The sequence below is a fragment of the Elephas maximus genome, chromosome 1 (assembly GCF_024166365.1).
Source record: "Elephas maximus indicus isolate mEleMax1 chromosome 1, mEleMax1 primary haplotype, whole genome shotgun sequence".
NCBI lineage: Eukaryota > Metazoa > Chordata > Mammalia > Proboscidea > Elephantidae > Elephas > Elephas maximus.
In genome coordinates this window covers 133759312-133777256 of record NC_064819.1, presented here as the reverse complement: position 1 = coordinate 133777256, position 17945 = coordinate 133759312, and the positions used below count along the sequence as shown (strand labels likewise).

At 37.0% G+C, this 17945-nt stretch overlaps 1 protein-coding gene across 7 annotated transcripts in view; it reads right to left on the bottom strand.

Moving 5' to 3' along the window:
* FAM135A (family with sequence similarity 135 member A) overlaps positions 1–17945 on the bottom strand; it is a 130718-nt gene that overhangs the window by 25219 nt on the left and 87554 nt on the right. For 5 of the 7 annotated variants that reach the window (XM_049895111.1, XM_049895120.1, XM_049895128.1 and 2 more), the window contains 3 exons: positions 5299–5372; positions 3680–3834; positions 1091–3452 (listed from right to left, as the gene is read on the bottom strand). In XM_049895111.1, coding sequence (XP_049751068.1) covers positions 1091–3452; positions 3680–3834; positions 5299–5372 — 2591 coding nt within the window. The remainder of the gene's footprint in view (positions 1–1090; positions 3453–3679; positions 3835–5298; positions 5373–17945) is intronic. The other 2 variants (XM_049895155.1, XM_049895163.1) reach the window with 1 other exon arrangement.

The following is a 17945-nucleotide window of genomic DNA, read 5'->3' as shown; positions in this document are numbered from 1 at the left end:
TAATTGGTGGCATATACTCATTGGGAATGAGTGACAAATGTAACCAATTTAGGGATCACATATATCAAAAATGATTAATTGTTTTACATATCATTTGGACTGATCAAATAAAGCTCAAAGAAGCTGATGAACACTAAACTGAGTATGACACACTGGGTCAAGACGTGCAGACCATTGTTTTCCTTAATGACTCAGAAACATTTTGAGGCGCCCAGAAGGTGATATAACGGTTAACTTCCTTAACTTATATTATTTACTGCCATTGTCTCCTCACTAGTTTCAAAAGACTTGGCACTACAGATCTTAATTAGATGTATAGGTCACAACAATCTGGGTATAGGAATATCTTCAGAGTCAGTGTCATACAAGTAGCTCTGTCACTCCCCCAAATTTTTGGATATTTTATTGACACACGAGATCTCAGTTCTGGAAACCCCTGGCTTAGATGAGGCAATCTTTAGTCTGGTAGACTTAGTTTCTAGTAACCTGCTTTATTATCTAATATTTTCCTTATTCCCTAAGTGTACTTATAAAACTGAGCTTTTCTCTGGGACTAATGGGGGAGAAATAAGCTATTGACAAAAAAAAAAAAAAAAGGTTCTCCCTCAATTATCTAATTAGGAATGTACAGAGTGGGAGCTCTGGAGGCACAGATGTTAAGCGCTCAGCTGCTAACTGAAAGGTTGGCAGTTTGAACCCACCATTCCTCTGTGGGAGAAAGATGTGGCAGTCTGCTCCTGTAAAGATTACAGCCTTGGAAACCTACGGGCAGTTCTACTCTGTCCTACAGGGTCACTATGAGTCGGAATCGATCCCCTGGCAATGGGTTTGGTTTTGGTTAAGCCTGTAGAACAGGGCAACCATTTGGGAAACTACAGGTCTGTCTGTCAAAAAGTATATTGTGCTCATGTCTCCATTTTAGATAGCTAATCAAAGAAGCATTTTTGTATTACAGAGACCAGAGAACAAAATAGACATTAATCCCTTTAGCACTACTTATGATGATGATGATGATATACACATATATATATGTATATACACACATAGACATATATATATGCTTTTTTTAGTGGCACATACTATTACTTACGCTTGTATTTGAGGTTTTGGTGAATTTTCATACCAGGAAAATGATGAAGTGAAGTTGTAAGAGATGCTGCTTGGCTGTTTTGTAATGGCATCAAATTTACTTTTAGAAGAATATTTAAAACTACCAGGTGACTCTCGTGGTGCAGATGGGAAGGACAAACAACCCGAAGTACAGACAGTAGGCATGTTTATACCATCCCTCAGATATTCACTGTGCATTTTTTCGGATTTTATAAGTTTTTCTTCTACTAGTGTATCTCTGTTTGTAAAGTGAACATTTACTGTTTCATCCAAAGCTGAGTAATCTGTTTCTTCATGATACCCATTTTGAACCATTTGTTGATCCTGCTCTTCTTCCTCATCCTCTTTACTCTGTTCCTGCTGAAGATTACTAATTTCTTTTTCAAAAGTTTCCTTCTGAGAGCTAAAGGAATTGCTGTAGCTGACAGCACATGTATCAGAAATATCTGTACGGCTCTGAGAACCAAAATAATTTTCCACGAGCCCTTGCTTTACCATATCAGTACTGGGTGAAGAGGGGTCACCTGTACCCAGATGACTTTCACTTTTAACTGTAGAGACTTCTGAATGTATTTGTTTGAGGTTTAGTACATCACTATTTATTCTTTTCATAGTTCTATCTTCATTAATTTCTGTATTAGTAGAAACAGAACCTGAAACAACACAAGGGGCTCCTAAACAAACCAGTGTTGATTTTAATGTAATTGCTGTCCCTACGGAGTCACTAGATTTATTAGGACTCTGGGAGCCTGTACACAAACTGTCCAAGTTAGGTTTGGAGCTGCTACTACTTTTCACATCACTGGAAGTATCTTCATCTGGAAAAACAAATTGTAAAGAGTCTTTAGTGCTTGAATTTAAGGAATGTATTGCTATAGTTCCATTGTCCAAATGCCCTGAAAATACAACACTCTGCTGTTGTAAGATAATGCTTGATTTTTTACTATCATCACATTTTGGCAAATCGATTGTTCCCAGATTTAATATAGTTTTGCTATCACTTAGATGGCATTCAGGCACAACAAATTTCTTAGAATTTTCATCAGGTGACAGTTCATCATCAGAAGGCAGAGAGTTTATGGATGTCAAAGATGACTGTATTTCACTTAAAGCACTTGTACTCTCAGTACAATGACTTTCTAATGAAAATTTTACATTATAATCAGGTTTCATCAAAAGCTGAGGAAATAATCTTTCATTATTGTAAGGAACTTGCCCTTGTACAGTTTCAAATACTACATCAGGGTTTGGATGTGTTGCAAAAGAACTTGGTTCACTTTCAACACCTGAATCTGAAAATCTAGACGAAGCACATGTGGCATTAATATCTGGTATCTTAATTGTATCTCCACTTACTACAATGTGATATTCTTTTGTAGAAGGAACAGGTAGATTACTTCTTAACTTAGCTAATGAGTCTCCAAGAGAACAACACTTTGCTTCCTGTAAAGCTTCCTTTTCAAGTGTTATTTCTATAGATTTAGATTTACCATTAGAGTCTAAGGATTCAATGTTGGGTAGCTGTAAATTATCCACAAATAGTTCATCTTGTCGTGACTCTGACCAAGGTCCTATTTTAACAGTTACTTTCTCTCCCCTGAAAGGATCTTTATTACTGGGCTTTACTTCAATTGTTCTAACTCCCGAAGATGGGGCTGTCTGACGGTCATGGCAATCGTCTGATGAACTTCTGGATGCCAGATTGTGTTCCACTTGTGTAATTTCATTATCGTCTTGGGAGATACCAAGTTTACCTGAAATGGACAAATTTGCACAAAGATTTAGGCTGCCAGAGTTCAAAGGATCAAATTGGTTTGGTTGCACATTTTCAATATCTGGAGACTTTTGTTCAGTTCTCTCTGTATTTGCTGGCAAATAGCTAGCTTCCTTTTGAATTGTCTGTCTGATGTAGGTCTTTGGCTCAAAATTATATCCACATATTGTGGGATCCAGACCTTCTTTCTGACTATGTGAAGGATTGCCTTCAAAGCATTTAGAGAGATCATTTGATGCTGTACTTTTCAAACATTTGTAGCCTACCAAAACCACAGAATCCTTAGAGTTCTGTTTTATTAATTTTTTTGTGTTTTCAGGTTTCATTGTTTTCATGAGCTTAGTAACCTTAACTCTGGATTTATTTGAATCTTCATTCTTTCCTTTTAGAGATTTTGTTAGCTGCTTTTCACCTTCCGTATACCAAATACTGGAGACACCAGCAGGTCTGACTTTCAACTCTGGGCTAGAAAGTCCAGCTACAGAGCTTTCTTCAGTCTCATATTTATCCATTCTACTGGATTCTGATCTCTGAAGATTCTGAATTCCCATCCAGGGTGCATCTAAGTCTTTTATCCAAAGAAAAAAAGATTCAGGTTTAAAACAAGGTGTGAGAACTCATAGGATTAAGACTACTTTTTCTGACTATAACTTTCCAATACCTCAAAAAAAATAAATAAAACTAGAGGGGGGGAAAAACTGTTCCACATTAGGGAACAGTTTTACACATTAGGAAGCATATACTAAAAATAAAAATGATACACACGCATACATATTTTAGTTAGATTACACTTACCTTCAGTAACAGAATCTAAATACCTATCTTCAAATATTATAGGTAATGAATTGAGATCTCCATCTAATTCACTACATTCAACAGGCAGGGGTGGAAGAGAACTGCAGAAGGAAGTATTTTTGATAGCGGTGCACATCTGTAGATGACTCTGAGCACTGAAAAATATTTCTTACATCAGGCTGTAGTAAAAAAAACTATACCCAGCTCCATTTTCAAGATTCTACCCCCTTGACCCCCACTCACTGTTCCTGACCTCCCTTGAGACATAACCTCCTTAAGAAAGAGTTCCTTGATCAGAGATAAAAAAAACTTGTAACATAAAAATTACAGTCAACAAGGTTCTTCTTTTTTCCAAAAAATATTAAGTAGTAATTAAATGCTTCAACCTTAGAATGAGCATGTAAACTAGACACATTAGCAAAATTATTATTTAACTTATATTCTTATATACTTTCTTATGTATTTCAAAAGGAGTATGTGTGCTTAATATCTGAACTTCCTAATTTGTTGTGAATAGCATACAAGAAAAACACTGAAAGCCCAAGTGCCTATGAATTATTTGATGATGGTGTTATATAAAAAAAAAAGTGTTTCACTGCTACTGTTCTACTTTACACACATTAATGAATAAAATTAACAACTATTTAAAACACTACAATTTTCTAATACAAAATAGTTAAAAAAACCTTTTCTTATGGAAAATTTCAAACAAATCAAATAAAAAGAACAGTACAATAGTATAATCACTCAGCTTCAACAATTAACAATGCTTTACCAATCTTGTTTTATCTAAACCTCCTTCTATTTACCCATTCCCTCACTCTATTATTATTTACAGTTCTTTTTGTTGGGGGGGGGGTATAATTTACATGCATTGAAATAAACAAACATTAACTGTGCTATTTGGACAAATGAAAACATGACACAAAACATTTCTATCTACCCAGATAGTTTTCTCAAGTTCTCCCAGTCAATCTCCCCATTCCACAGCAACTTCCCCAACTCTGGCCAAACAAACAGTTCTGACTTTTTGGACCTTAGTTTTACCTGTTCCAGAACTTCATATAGATAGAATCATAGAATATTTACTCTTTTGTATCTGACTCCTATCACTCAGCATAATGCCTTCAAAATATTCTTTAAAGCCAAAGAAAACCAGGCCTAAATATACTCAGTAAGAAAAACGGAAGGCATTTATTCTAGATACACTAACTGCAATCTTTTGCATAAGGGAAACCAGTGGCAGTCTGGCTACTCGTAAAAACTTATAATACATAATGATGAATGCAAAAGATCCTGGTGTGCAAAAATAAAGACAGAACAAAACGGCCAAATGGAAGGCTGGAGCCAGAGCTGTACAGGTCTACGGAAGTCACAGTAGGTCTGTTGTGGGATAAGGGGTAACAGTATATTATCCTTCTTCAAGCATGGTTTGAAGCTTTCATTAAGTGATTCATAAGATCAAACCAAACTTGAATAAACAGTGGATTTCTGAACTTCAAATTATCCTAATTTCTTCTATTTTAAATACTGTATATTCTCTCACTGATAAATTTTGACCTAGAAATTTTATGCAAAAGGAAATAAAATTATTTTAATTTTGGATTCACACTACTTACTGAAGTTCCTGGTATGCAATGGCAGCTTCTCTTGGATGTTCAAAACAAAAGAATGCCTCAGAAAATCTGCGTACCTGAAAAATTCCAAAAGGGTAAAGTTATTAATAACATGGCAAATTTTAATAACCAATCAGGCAAGGATGGTGGTAGGGAAAGAAATCCCCTCCAGTGCCCTTTCCATAACCTCCCTGTGAGAATTAATCTCCCTTTCTCACCCCTCTCGTTATGTGTTATCATGTTGTTTTTGACTCATAGAGGCCCATGTGACAGAACAGAACTGCCCTAGGGTTTTTTTCTTGGCTATCATCTTAACAAAAGCAAATCACCAGGTCTTTCTCCCACTGGAGCCACTGGGTAGGTTCAAACCGCCAATTCCTACAATAAAAATTATCGTTTCTTGACAGTGTCTTACCTGCCGTTCTTTCACTTAAACAAACAAACAAAAACAAAACCCAAACCAGTTGCCACCTAGTCAATTCTGACTCATGGTGACCCCATGTATGCAGAGCAGAACTGTTCCATAGGGTTTTCGAGGTTGTGACCTTTCAGAAGCTGATCACCAGGCTTTTCTTCCAAGGTGCCTCTGAGTAAGTTCAAATTGCAAACTTTTTGGTTAGCAGTCAAGTGCTTAACCATCTGTGCCACCCACGGTCTCCTAAAACCATATAAAAACCCTATCAAGAAGATATTAACCTCATTTAATATGTGAAGAAACTGAGGCACAAAGAGGTTAATTACTTGGCCAAGAAACCATAGCTAGTAAGTGGTAAAACTGAGATTCAAATAGATATGAGAAACTCTAAATCTTGTGCTGCAAATCACTTTATCTTTTCCCTTCTGCATTAATACTCCATTACCAGAAAGTCTCTTTGTTCTTCTATGCACCCATATAAGGTCCTCTTTTTATATTTCTCTCCCACCATGATTATCATGCTGTGGCAATGTATAATAAATAAGCTTATTAACTGTACCATGTGACGATAACTGATACATGACTGCCACCTGATGGCAGCACAGCTTAATTTTAAGGCAAAGATACACAGAAAGAAGGTTGAATTTACAAATTGAAACTTAGGGTATGATGAATATATATTAGTAATTTGGTATATTTATTTTCTGTACATGCCCTAATTTTTAAAAAATTCACTTATTATGCAACATCAACTATAGAAAATTTAGGAAAGAGCTGCTGGGGGTGAAACTCCTCAGCATTCAAAATGGGCTGGCTTTTAATACTTGACAGAGTCAGTTGCTCCTTAATCTGTGTTCAACCTAACATGTTGTTTATGTTATTGCTAATATAGAACTGTAATACTTTTTTATATGAGCCCATTTTCCCAGTTACATTCTGACGTTGAGCGCAGTGTCTATATCTAATAGCTCATATTACCCATGGTACCTTGCAAAATAGCAGGCACCTCACAAACATTTATTGAACAAATGTTCTTTAAATTCATGCATTTTACTCATACCAGAATACCTTAAAGGTCTTTTCACATAAAGCTGACTTATGCTTAATTTTAGGTACAATTCTAACTGGTCTAAGTTATTTGGTCTCTCAAACCACAGCACATTAAAATAGAAAATTAGACAAAGGAAAAACAAGAATTACAGAGGTAAGTATGCATAGACAGTTATGAGAAATGAGAACTTCATGGTTAACAAAAGGAATCCCTTTAAAAAAAAGAACATCCCTATAAAAAAGATAAAAATTAATATAATTTTTAAAGAAGGAACCAATATTTTTAATAGCATGCAGCATCAATGTATTAAAGCTGAGCGTATTAATTGAAATTCATAACATTATGAAAGCGCTAAATTGCAGGGATCCATGAATCTCACTATGAAGTTTTCATTTAAAGTAATTTTGTTACCAGAGGCCACCTTTCAGCCAAACAACAGACAGGCCCATAAAATAAACACCACCACCTGAGAGGAATGTGTTCCTTAAAACAATCAATTATACAAGATCAAAAGAACAACATTTACCCCAAAGCAAAGATGAGAATGCAGGAAGGGTTGGAAAAGCCAGAGGAAAGGAAACAGGGAATCCAGGGCAGAAATGGGGAGAGGGCTGACACAGTGTGGGCAACACAACCAATGTCATGGAACATTTTATGTACAAACTATCAAACGGGAAACTTATTTGCTCTGTAAACTTTCACCTAAATCACAATAAAAAATTAAAATACAATAATAAAGTGGTTTTGTGTATATGGAGCCCTGGTGGTGCAGTAGTTAAGAGCTCGGTTGCTAACCAAAAGGTTGGCAGTTGGAATCCACCAGCTGTTCCTTGGAAACCCTATGGGGCAGTTCTACTCTGTCCTATAGGGTCACTGAATCGGAATCTAGTCAACGGCAATGGGTTTATTTATGTATTTTTTTGGTTTAATGGTTGATGATAGGAGTCCTGGTGGTGTAACAGTTAAAGCACTTGGCTGCTAACCAAAAGGTAGGTGGTTTGAACCTAGAAGTCGCTCCTCAGGAGAAATGTGGCAGTCTGATTCCGTAAAGTCGGAACTGACTCCAAGGCAGTGAGCTTTTGGGGAGTGGTTAACGATGTTGACGTTCTTTTCATGTGCTTGTTGGCCATCTGAATATCCTCTTCGGTGAAATGTCTATTCAAGTCCTTTGCCCAGTTTTTGATTGGGTTGTCTTTTTGCTGTCAAGTTGTAGACACTTCATACGTATTTTAGATATTAGACCCTTATTGGATATATGGTTCTGGAAAATTTTCTTCCCATCTGTAGGATGCCTCTTCAATTTGTTGATAAAGTCTTTGATGAACAAAAGTATTTAATTTTTGAGGTCCCATTTATCTATTTTGTCTTTTGCTACTTGTGCTTTTGTTGTCATATTTTAATGATAATGCATCATTAAAAACCAGGTCTCACAGCCTTGTCCCTACATTTTCTTCTAAGAAATTTGTAGTTTTAGTTTTCACCTGTAGGTCCTTAATTCATTTTTAATTGTTTTTTGTGTATGGTGTGAGGTGGATCTTGTTTCATTCTTCTGCATCTAGAAATCCAATTTTCCCAGCACCATTTAAGAGACACTTTCTTTCCCACTGGGGTCCCAGTGGTCAGCAGTTCGAATCCATCAGCTGCTCCTTGGAAATCCTATGGGGTAGTTCTACTCTGTCCTATAGGGTTGCTATGAGTTGGAATTGAATCCACGGCAATGGGTTTGAATAGACTTAGGAACCTTGTAAAAAAATCTGTTGACCATGAATGTACAGATTTCTGGACTCTCAATTCAATTCCATTGGTCTATATGTCTGTTTTTATACCAATATCAGGTTCTTTTAATTATTGTGGCTATATAGTATACACATAAGGAGCCCTGGTGGTGCAGTGGTTAAAGTGATTGGCTGCTAACCAAAAGGCTGGCAGTTCAAAGCCACCAGCAGCTTCACAGGAGAAAGATGTAGAAGTCTGCTTCCACAGAGATTTACAGCCTTGGAAACCCAATGGGGTCACTATGAGTCGGAATCCACTTGATGGCAGTGGGTTATATAGCACGTTTTGAAATCAAGAAGTGTTATTTCTCCTACTTTATTCTTCCTCTTCAAGGTTACTTTACCTATTTGAGTCACTTGCCCTTTCATATAAATTTGAGGATTTGAGCAGGCAAGTATTTTTAAGCAATGATTATAAATCGTTCAAGGGCTAAAAGGAGAAGCTGATCATAATGAGTGAAGAGATGGGGAAATTTCTTCGATGTTTCAGTATGCTATCTGGTAGGGTAGCATGGTACATACACTAAAAAAAAATTCACTGTTTATCTGAAATTAAAATTTAACTGGACATTCTATATTTTTATTTGCTAAATTTAGCAATCCTACCAAAGATGATATTAAAATATGAATTTATTTTTAGTATAATTATTCCCAAATTTTTCATGGGACATACTTATACTAAAAAAATTTATTTGCTGTTTACCTGAAATTCAAGTTTAATTGGTGTGATCATTAAGGGTGTGTGTCAACTTGGCTGGGCCATGATTCTCAGTGGTTTGGCAGTCATATGACAGTGTGATCACTTCCATGCTGAGATCTGATATAATCTGATCACTTCCATGATGGGATCTGCTGTAAGTAGCCAATCAGTTAAAAGGGAGTTTCTTTCTGGCAAGGCTTGTGGGCTTTTGCTCACTTTGGATCCTGCAGCTGGCTCCTGTTTGTCTGACCTCTGGTTCTTGGCACTTGAGCTAGCGGTTTATCTGTGGTCTTACCTGGCAATCTTGGAATTCATTAGTCTTTGCAACCTGTGAGCAAAAGCCCTGCTGTCTGACCTGCCAACCTTTGATTCACCAGCCCCTGTGGCTACATGAATCAGAAGTCTCCAGCCTGACCCAGGGACTTGAGATGTTCCAGCCTCTACAACTGCGCGAGCCATTCCTTGATACAAAACTCTCTCTTTACTGGTTTTGCTTCTCTAGAGAACCCAGCCTAAGTTGACTGGACGTTTTATATTTTATCTGGCAACCCTATGTATTTGGCCTGAGTGTCATTATTTGTAACATTTGGCATGACAGGCCTAAAGATTTATATAAACTAATGGCTAATAAATCTGAAAGAATGTCAGATCAAATGTTATTGTGTCTGAATCTACCAGCCCTACCAAGAGTTTGCTCAAGGCAGGCTAAAAGTCCATACTATTAGCATGAAGCACGAAGTGTGACTCTCAAAGTCTGCAAACTAAATATACTGATGTCCTTAGTACTGGGATTATAATTCTAGGCACAAACCACAATCAACATTAATGGGACTGTGTTATAATGGGAGGCATTATAATATAGCAAGGCATGGTCGTTCATACCAAGAGCCTTTGAGTCAGGCTGAGATCACAGTTCTACGTTTTCCAATTGTATAACCTTGGCATAATCTCTCTGAATCTCAGTTTCTCTCTTGCAAAATTGGTATAAAAAATGGTATTTTACAGTAGTATACAGGATTTGATGAGAAAATATTTGTTAAGCAATTAGAACTGTGTTTGGCATGTAGCAAGTTCAATAGCTTTATCACTATTCTTGTTGTTGAAAGTCCTACTTGAAATCTCATCTGTTAAATACTTTTTTCATGTTTGACCCTAGTCTAACTGAAGGAATATCAATGGCAGAGAATAATCTATACAGTAACTGAAAAGATCTGTGATCTTTAATTAGATGTATATTTCTAAAATTTCACTGAAGATATAAACATATACCAGCACCAATCAGAAAACACTTGGGAGGAAAAAAAAATCCATCCATTAAGTAGCAACGCCAAAAAACATGTAAAGGTCCAAGACGATAACATTTTCTAGTTATATGAGGGCATGGTTGAACATCAACTGTCCTCAGAATATTTGAATTCAGGTCTCTATAACCTGTATGTCCTAAGGCAGAGGCCTGCAAATTTTTTGTATAAAGGGCCAGAAAGTAAATATTATAGGTCTACGGGCCATACATAGTTTCTCTTGAATATTCTTGTTTTCATTTTTTTAACAACTTTTTAAAAATGTAAAAACCATTCTTAGCTCACAGGTCATACAAAAACAGGATGCAGATTTGGCCTTTGGGCCATAGTCAGCTGACCTCTGCCTATGGTAAAAATTGGGAAGCGCTACCACCAAGATCAGTAAGATTGTTGTGGGAATACACTGCAATGAAAGTGAGTTCTCTATCAGACATAACGTTGGGAGACATAGTTCTCTTGCGCTTCTCTAAGTTTTGTGAGCAAAAGCACTGACTGCCTTTGTTCCAGACTATCTTTTCAAGGATGTTTTTATTGGGAACACCTTGGGAAGATAGAGATATGTTTCCCTTTAGATTAAAGGTAGGTTTGCTTACAGCTTTGGAAGATAAGGTTCCCTTTGGAGCAAAGAGCAGTCATGCTTACCATCCATTATATAAGATTTGGGCTCCCTGAGTACAGGGATTTTCTTCTGGAATGCAATTCACTGGGTGTGCTGGTATAACCTGGCCTTCTTTATGCTGGACTGTAGAAATTGGGGCTTGAGGAATCAGCACAAATGATAATACTCTAGCCACTGCTACTGTAGTGAGTAATAAAGTCATCTCCTTTTGACCCAGGAGTCTCATGTCTCCTGTCAGCATCTGTGAATCTATGATAGGCTAACTTATTAGCCTATAAGTAGGGTAAAATCCCAGATTTTTTATAGCTCTTAACATACAAAATTTATTCTAACTTCAAATATTTTTGCTTTTTACAAGTTATGTTATTTTATAATTCCATTTCACAACTTGAGATAACAAAGTCATCTTTCACTTAATCATAAGTATCTTTTGTCCCAGTATGGTGTATTGGGAAGCATTCCCATACATCAGTCTCTATAGCTCTAAAGTAAATGTAACTATGTGACTAAAGAGCAACAATTTCAGATGACTTAATTTGCCAAGATTCTGAAAACCTGCCCTTTCTAAATCTTGATATCAAATAATATGGTTGTACAAATATTTAACTAATTCATTAAAGCGTCCAAGTACAGCTTTCCATTTTCTCTTTTTTAGCTCAACTTTTTGCTTCACTATTATTTTTCATTCCAATAAGGACAGATTTCAAATCACAGGTCACTTCTGTAACTTGGTTCAATTGTGCTGCTTCTGAATACATTATCAGATAGCCTACAGGCTCTATTATGGCTAAGTTTGTCTCCGTGCACTATATGAGCCTTGGACTACTTTGGTTATTGTAGACTTAGCACTGTATTCTCTGAATATCAAAATATTTTATGAGCAAAGTTCTTGTTGAATTGCATGAATGGGAGCCAGAGGACATAATATGCCTCCATTTCCATAGTTTTTGTGATACACTGCAAGGAAGGGCTTCTCCCTTCTTAACCAACATTAAGCCACTTGCTCATTGTGTCTTATTTACCGATCAAGTACTTAAGGAGTTAAAAGAGCCCTATCTCAACCTGGAATAAGGTAAGAAAAGGGAAGTTCCAGGTAAAATTTCAGAGTTTATCTTATTTCTTGTCTTGGCCTTTCTTTGCCCCTTCTCCTCAAAGTTCAGACTGTACCAGTTGCTTCCTGACTATTCTAATTTCCTTTCTTGTTCCTATTCTTCCTAGGGCAGCCCTATCCCCACAGAATATCACGCTACAAAGTTGCCTCTCATCCTTGCTATCATTCGCTTTCCAGAACTTCCATCTGGGTGGGACTAGGTATCAACAGAGCACTTTAATGGAACAATATTCTTCTTTACTAAAAACAGAATTAAAAACAAAATAAAATGAAAAACCCTGAAGGATACCTTCCCCAGGCAAAGCTATTCCTTGCTGCCAGACTTGCCTTCTACTAGATGCTGAAAGTACCCTTCAAGCGGTCTTTTATTTTGCGATGAATCTTACAGGAAGTATCATCTCTCATCTTAGCTTTTTAATATAGGTAGGGTTGTTAAACTAAGGCCTGTGGGCCAAATCTAGCCCACAACTTCTTTTTGTAAATATAGCTTTACTGGAACACAGCCACACTCGTTTGTTTAGTATTGTCTATGGCTGCTTTCAAGCTACAGTGGCAAAGTTGAAAAGTTATGACAGAGACCTATAGCCTACAAAACCTAGAATATTTACTATTTGACCCTTTACAGAAAAAGTTTGCTGACCACTGTTACATAGCATAGCAATTTGGGCCTTTGGTTGCCTATTTTAGATTACTTTTCAAGGAAATGTTGCCATCAATTTCGGTATATATTCAGCTCACCTATCTGTGGAGGTAGGTTTGCTTTCAACTCCTGGTTAGAGTTCTAAATTTTCAAAAAAGAATGTTAGTAAGATCCTTTAAGGCTTATCAACAAGCCTCCACTGTGCCATGAAAACTAGCTGCATTTCTGAGACTATTACCACAAATCATCATCGGTTAAAATCTTGGTTTTGACAAATATTGTTAATGAAGAATTACCTAAGAAATATGCATCTATTCTATTCTAAATCATTATGCTAGGATTAAGCCAGACCATCAGTGAGACGAATATTGTCATTGTACTATTTTGTCCATTATAGAATCCCTTCTGTTTGGGCCTTTGGAAGGCCATGGGGATAGATACAACTCAGAGATAAAAGCACTGATATATGTTAGTATGAGACAAACCTGAGATAAATTTTTCCTGTGGCTTCCTGTGAAGATATTGTATGTAGTAGTAAACAGGACCTTCACAGTGAATACTACAGGGCTCTAATTAGTAGTCATTTATTGAGGGCTCTTAAATGATCTAAATTAGAATTTACTCGGTACCTACAATGAGCCAGGCAGTTGGTTAGGCTCTGGCAAAATAAATAAGGTGAAATTATTAACTTTGCAAAAGCTCACTCTCCAGTGGAGACAGATAACGGAGCACAGTTGCCCAATAGTGAATAAATGCTGCAACATGCTGCCCCATGAGCAGAAGGAAGGGAAGTGCTGGGCTTTGCTGAGGGATCTGGAGCATAGGCCTGAACTGAGTCTCGAAGGAAGAACAGAATTTACTAGATGACAGGATGCGAGAGCAAGGGCAATCTAGGTTAAAGAAATTGTACATACAAAGGCAAAAGGTTTAAGAAATTTATGCTGGACCTGTTTCTGACAATAAGGCTGGCAAAGCTATTAGGACAAACTAATCTGCTGAAAACAACTAAAATACTGGTTAAAAACCTGTGTGTGTTTTAAAGCCTTTTTAAGAGCTCAGAATTGGTGAGGAATTACCAGACCAAAATCTAAAAAAAAAAAAAAATCTAAGGGGAGGAGAAATACGGGGAGACAATTTAGCACTGTAGCTTTTGCCCTGAGGGCATATGCCTATCCTGGGAAACTTGAACTTCAATTTCGACGCTTCCTTGGTGTGCTATTGGGATACAAGGTGTTAAGGATTGAATTGTGTCCCCCCAAAATGTGTTCTGTAAATCCTAACCCCTACACCTGTGGTTATAATCCCATTTGGGAATGGATTTTCTTTGTTATGTTAAAAGATCAAATCAGTATAGGATGTGCTTCAAGCCAATCACCTTTGAGATATAAGAAGAGCAGAAAAGGACGAGCAGGTAGACATGGGGGAAGACAGATGGCTACACCACATGAAGATCACCAAGGAGCCAAGGAACAAGGACCTTCTCTCAAAACCAACACAGAGAGAAAGGCTTCCCCTAGAGCTGGTGCCCTGAATTTAGCCTCCTGAATTGCGAAGAAAGAAAAAAAATTTCCTTGTTAAATACTTGTGGTATTTCTGTTATAGCAGCACTAGATAATTAAGAAAAAAATCAATGTTCAGGGCCTGCCCAAGGTAGAAAGTCTAACAGAAGATGTCTGCCATGTTAATCTGGGATTCGCAAAGGTTACACCAGAGAGTAAACGTAATGCAGAGGTAATTTCCACCTTATTCCCGTGGGATTGTTAAGAAACCTGTTTTAGAGCAAGAAGGAAAAAAATTCATTCCTGAGACGTTATGACCACAAAGATAACTACTAGAAGAAGAGAAACAAAGTATATAACTTCTAAACAAATCCAAAACAATGGTAAAAAAAAAAAATCCAAATCTAAAAAATTCACCAACATGTTATTTACAAGAGTCATCTAAAACATTAATTAAAAGTCAAATAGTAGACAAAAGAAACCTGGTGTAGCTGTCTCACACTATAATAATAGCTAATAACACTTCTCTAGTGTTTTTTTTTTTTTAGTGTTACTAATTCAAAAACGGTTGCAGCAGTACATTGACAGGGAACGGCCCGAAATTCAAACCAGGTTCAGAAGAGGATAAGGAATGATGGATATCATTTTGACGTCAGATGGATCTTGGCTGAAAGCAGAGAATACCAGAGAGATGTTCACCTGTGTTTTATTGACTACGCAAAGGCATTCGGCTGTGTGGATCATAACAAATTATTGATAATATGAGGAACCTGTACATAGATCAAGAGGGAGTCATTTGAACAGTACAAGGGGATACTGCGTGGTTTAAAGTTAGAAAAAGTATGCATCAGGGTTGTATCCTTTCACATACTTATTCTACCTGTATGTTGAGCAAATAATCTGAGAAGCATGACTACATGAAGAACAATGAGATATCAGGATTGAAGGAAGACTCATTAACAACTTGCGATATGCAGAGGACGCAACCTTGCTAGCTGAAAGCAAAGAGGACTTGAAGCACTTACTGATGAAGAACAAGGACTACAGCCTCCAGTATGGATTGCACCTCAACATAAAGAAAACAAAAATCCTCACAACTGGACCAATAAGCAACATGATGATAGAGAAAAAACTGAAGTTGTCAAGGATTTCATTTTACTTGGATCCACAATCAACACCCATGGAAGCAGCAGTCAACAAATCAAAGGATGCATTTCATTGGGCAAATCTGCTGCAAAAGACCGCTTTAAAGTGTTAAAAAGCAAAATGTTACTTTAAGGACTAAGGTGCGTCTCACCAAATTCATGGCGTTTTCAATTGCCTCAAACACATGCGAAAGCTGGACAATGAATAAGGAAGACAGAAGAAGAACTGATGCCTTTGAATTATGGTGTTTGTGAAGAATGTTGAATACACCATGGACTTGCCAGAAGAATGAACAAATCTGTCTTGGAAGAAGTACAGCCAGCAAGTTTCTCTGAGGTGAGAATGGCAAGACTTTGTCTCATGTACTTTGGACATGTTATCAGAAGGAACCAGTCTTGGAAGGACATCATGCTTGATAAAGTGGACGGTCAGCAAAAAAGTGGAAGACCCTCAATGAGATGGACTCACACGGTGGCTGCAACAGTGGGCTCAAACATAGTAATGATTGTGAGGATGGCGCAGGACTGTGCAGTGTCTCCTTCTGTTATACACAGGGTCGCTATGAGTTGGAACTGACTCAACAGCACCTAACAACAATAGTGCTTACTAAGGAGACCTGGTGGCACAGTGGATAAGCCCTCAGTTGCTAACCAAAAGGTCAGTGGTTCGAACACACCAGGTGCTCTGCAGGAGAAAGATGTGTATATATTATAGCCAGATATGGATACGTCCATGTCTGGTCTTTCTGTTCCTTCTATACTAAAACTAAAAGCTCCAGTTCATCGAAAAACAGCATAAAGACAGTGAGAAAACAAACCATGCAATGAGAGAAGATATTTATAAACTATGTAACAGAAAAATGACCAGTACATAGAATATATAGAAAATTATTATAAGTCAAGAAGAAAAAGACAGGTAACCCTACAGAAATATGGGTAAAATACTTGAACAGGCAAGAAGAAATCTACGTAGCCAATAACCATAAAAATGAATGCCCACCTACATTAATCACTGGAGAAATGGAAATTAAAACCACTATAATATGTAACTTCACACCCATCAGATTGACAAAAATTAAAAAGTCTGAGAAAATACCAAGCGGGTTGAGGAGTATGTGGATCACCAAGAACTCTCATACACTACTAGTAGAAGTGTAAATTGGTAGCACTTTGGAAACCAGTATGGTTTAAGCTAAAACTGAAGTTATGCATATCCTATGATCCAATATAGGCAAATATTTCAGAGAATAAACTGTTATATAAGGAAACATGTACAAAAATGTTCATAGTAGCTTGGTTTGTCATAGCTACAATTTAGAAGCAATCCAAATGTCCATCAACAAAAGCATGGGTATATTCACATGGAACACATCATAGCAATGAAAATAAACAATCTATAGCTACTGGTAAAAACATGGATTAATCTTACAAACAAAACTTTAAGTGAAAGAAACGAGATGTAAAAGAATATGCATGGTATGGTTTCATTTATATAGACTTCAAAAACGCTGAAACGACCCCTATTATTTAGTGTGCATACCTAGGTAGGGAAACCCTGGTAGCATAGTGGTTAAGAGCTATGGCTGCTAACCAAAAGATAAGCAGTTCGAATCTACCAGGTGCTCCTTGGAAACCCTATGGGGCAGTTCTACTCTGACCTATAGGGTCGCTATGAGTCAGAACTGACTCGATGGCAATGGGTTTGGTTTTTTTTCTTTTTATACAAAAGAAACGTAAGAAACACATTATCACAAAAATCAGGATGGCAATTATTTCTAACTGCCAGGGAGGGGACAGTAATTAAAAAAGATACAGAGAGGACTTCTGTGGTATTGCTGGCAATGTCCTATTTCTTGAGCTGGATGATGGTTAAGATGGTGTTTGCTTTTAATTTTTGTTAAAATGTACATGTTTTGTGCACTTTTTCTGATTTTGATTATATCCCATATTTCACAGTTAAGAAAACAAAGGAAAAAAGAACATAAACTTGATGTTTTTATGAAACTCCAAGTGGGTCAGAAAAATTACTGGGCATGCATAGTATACAAGATGAGTCAGATGTTTAACAACTCAAACCTCTTGAGATGTTATATAAGAGAACTGTATAAAATTTTCTGCATAATGTGCATACTACACCTATAGCAAACATTTATGTCTCGACTACTCCCCCAATCCTGCCAAGTTCGTAATACACATTTCTTTATGAAGGGAAGAGAGAAGAGGGGAGGGGAGAAAAGGGAGGAGAGAGAGGCTATAGTAGTCTGAGATGGCTTACTAGTTCCTGATTCCTGTCCCTAATTAGGACTGACTATAACTCCTGTTCTTGGAGCTATTCCGAATTATGTCTTTTCCTATTTTATTTATGTTTAAGTGGCTTTTCTTTCTAGTAGGGGT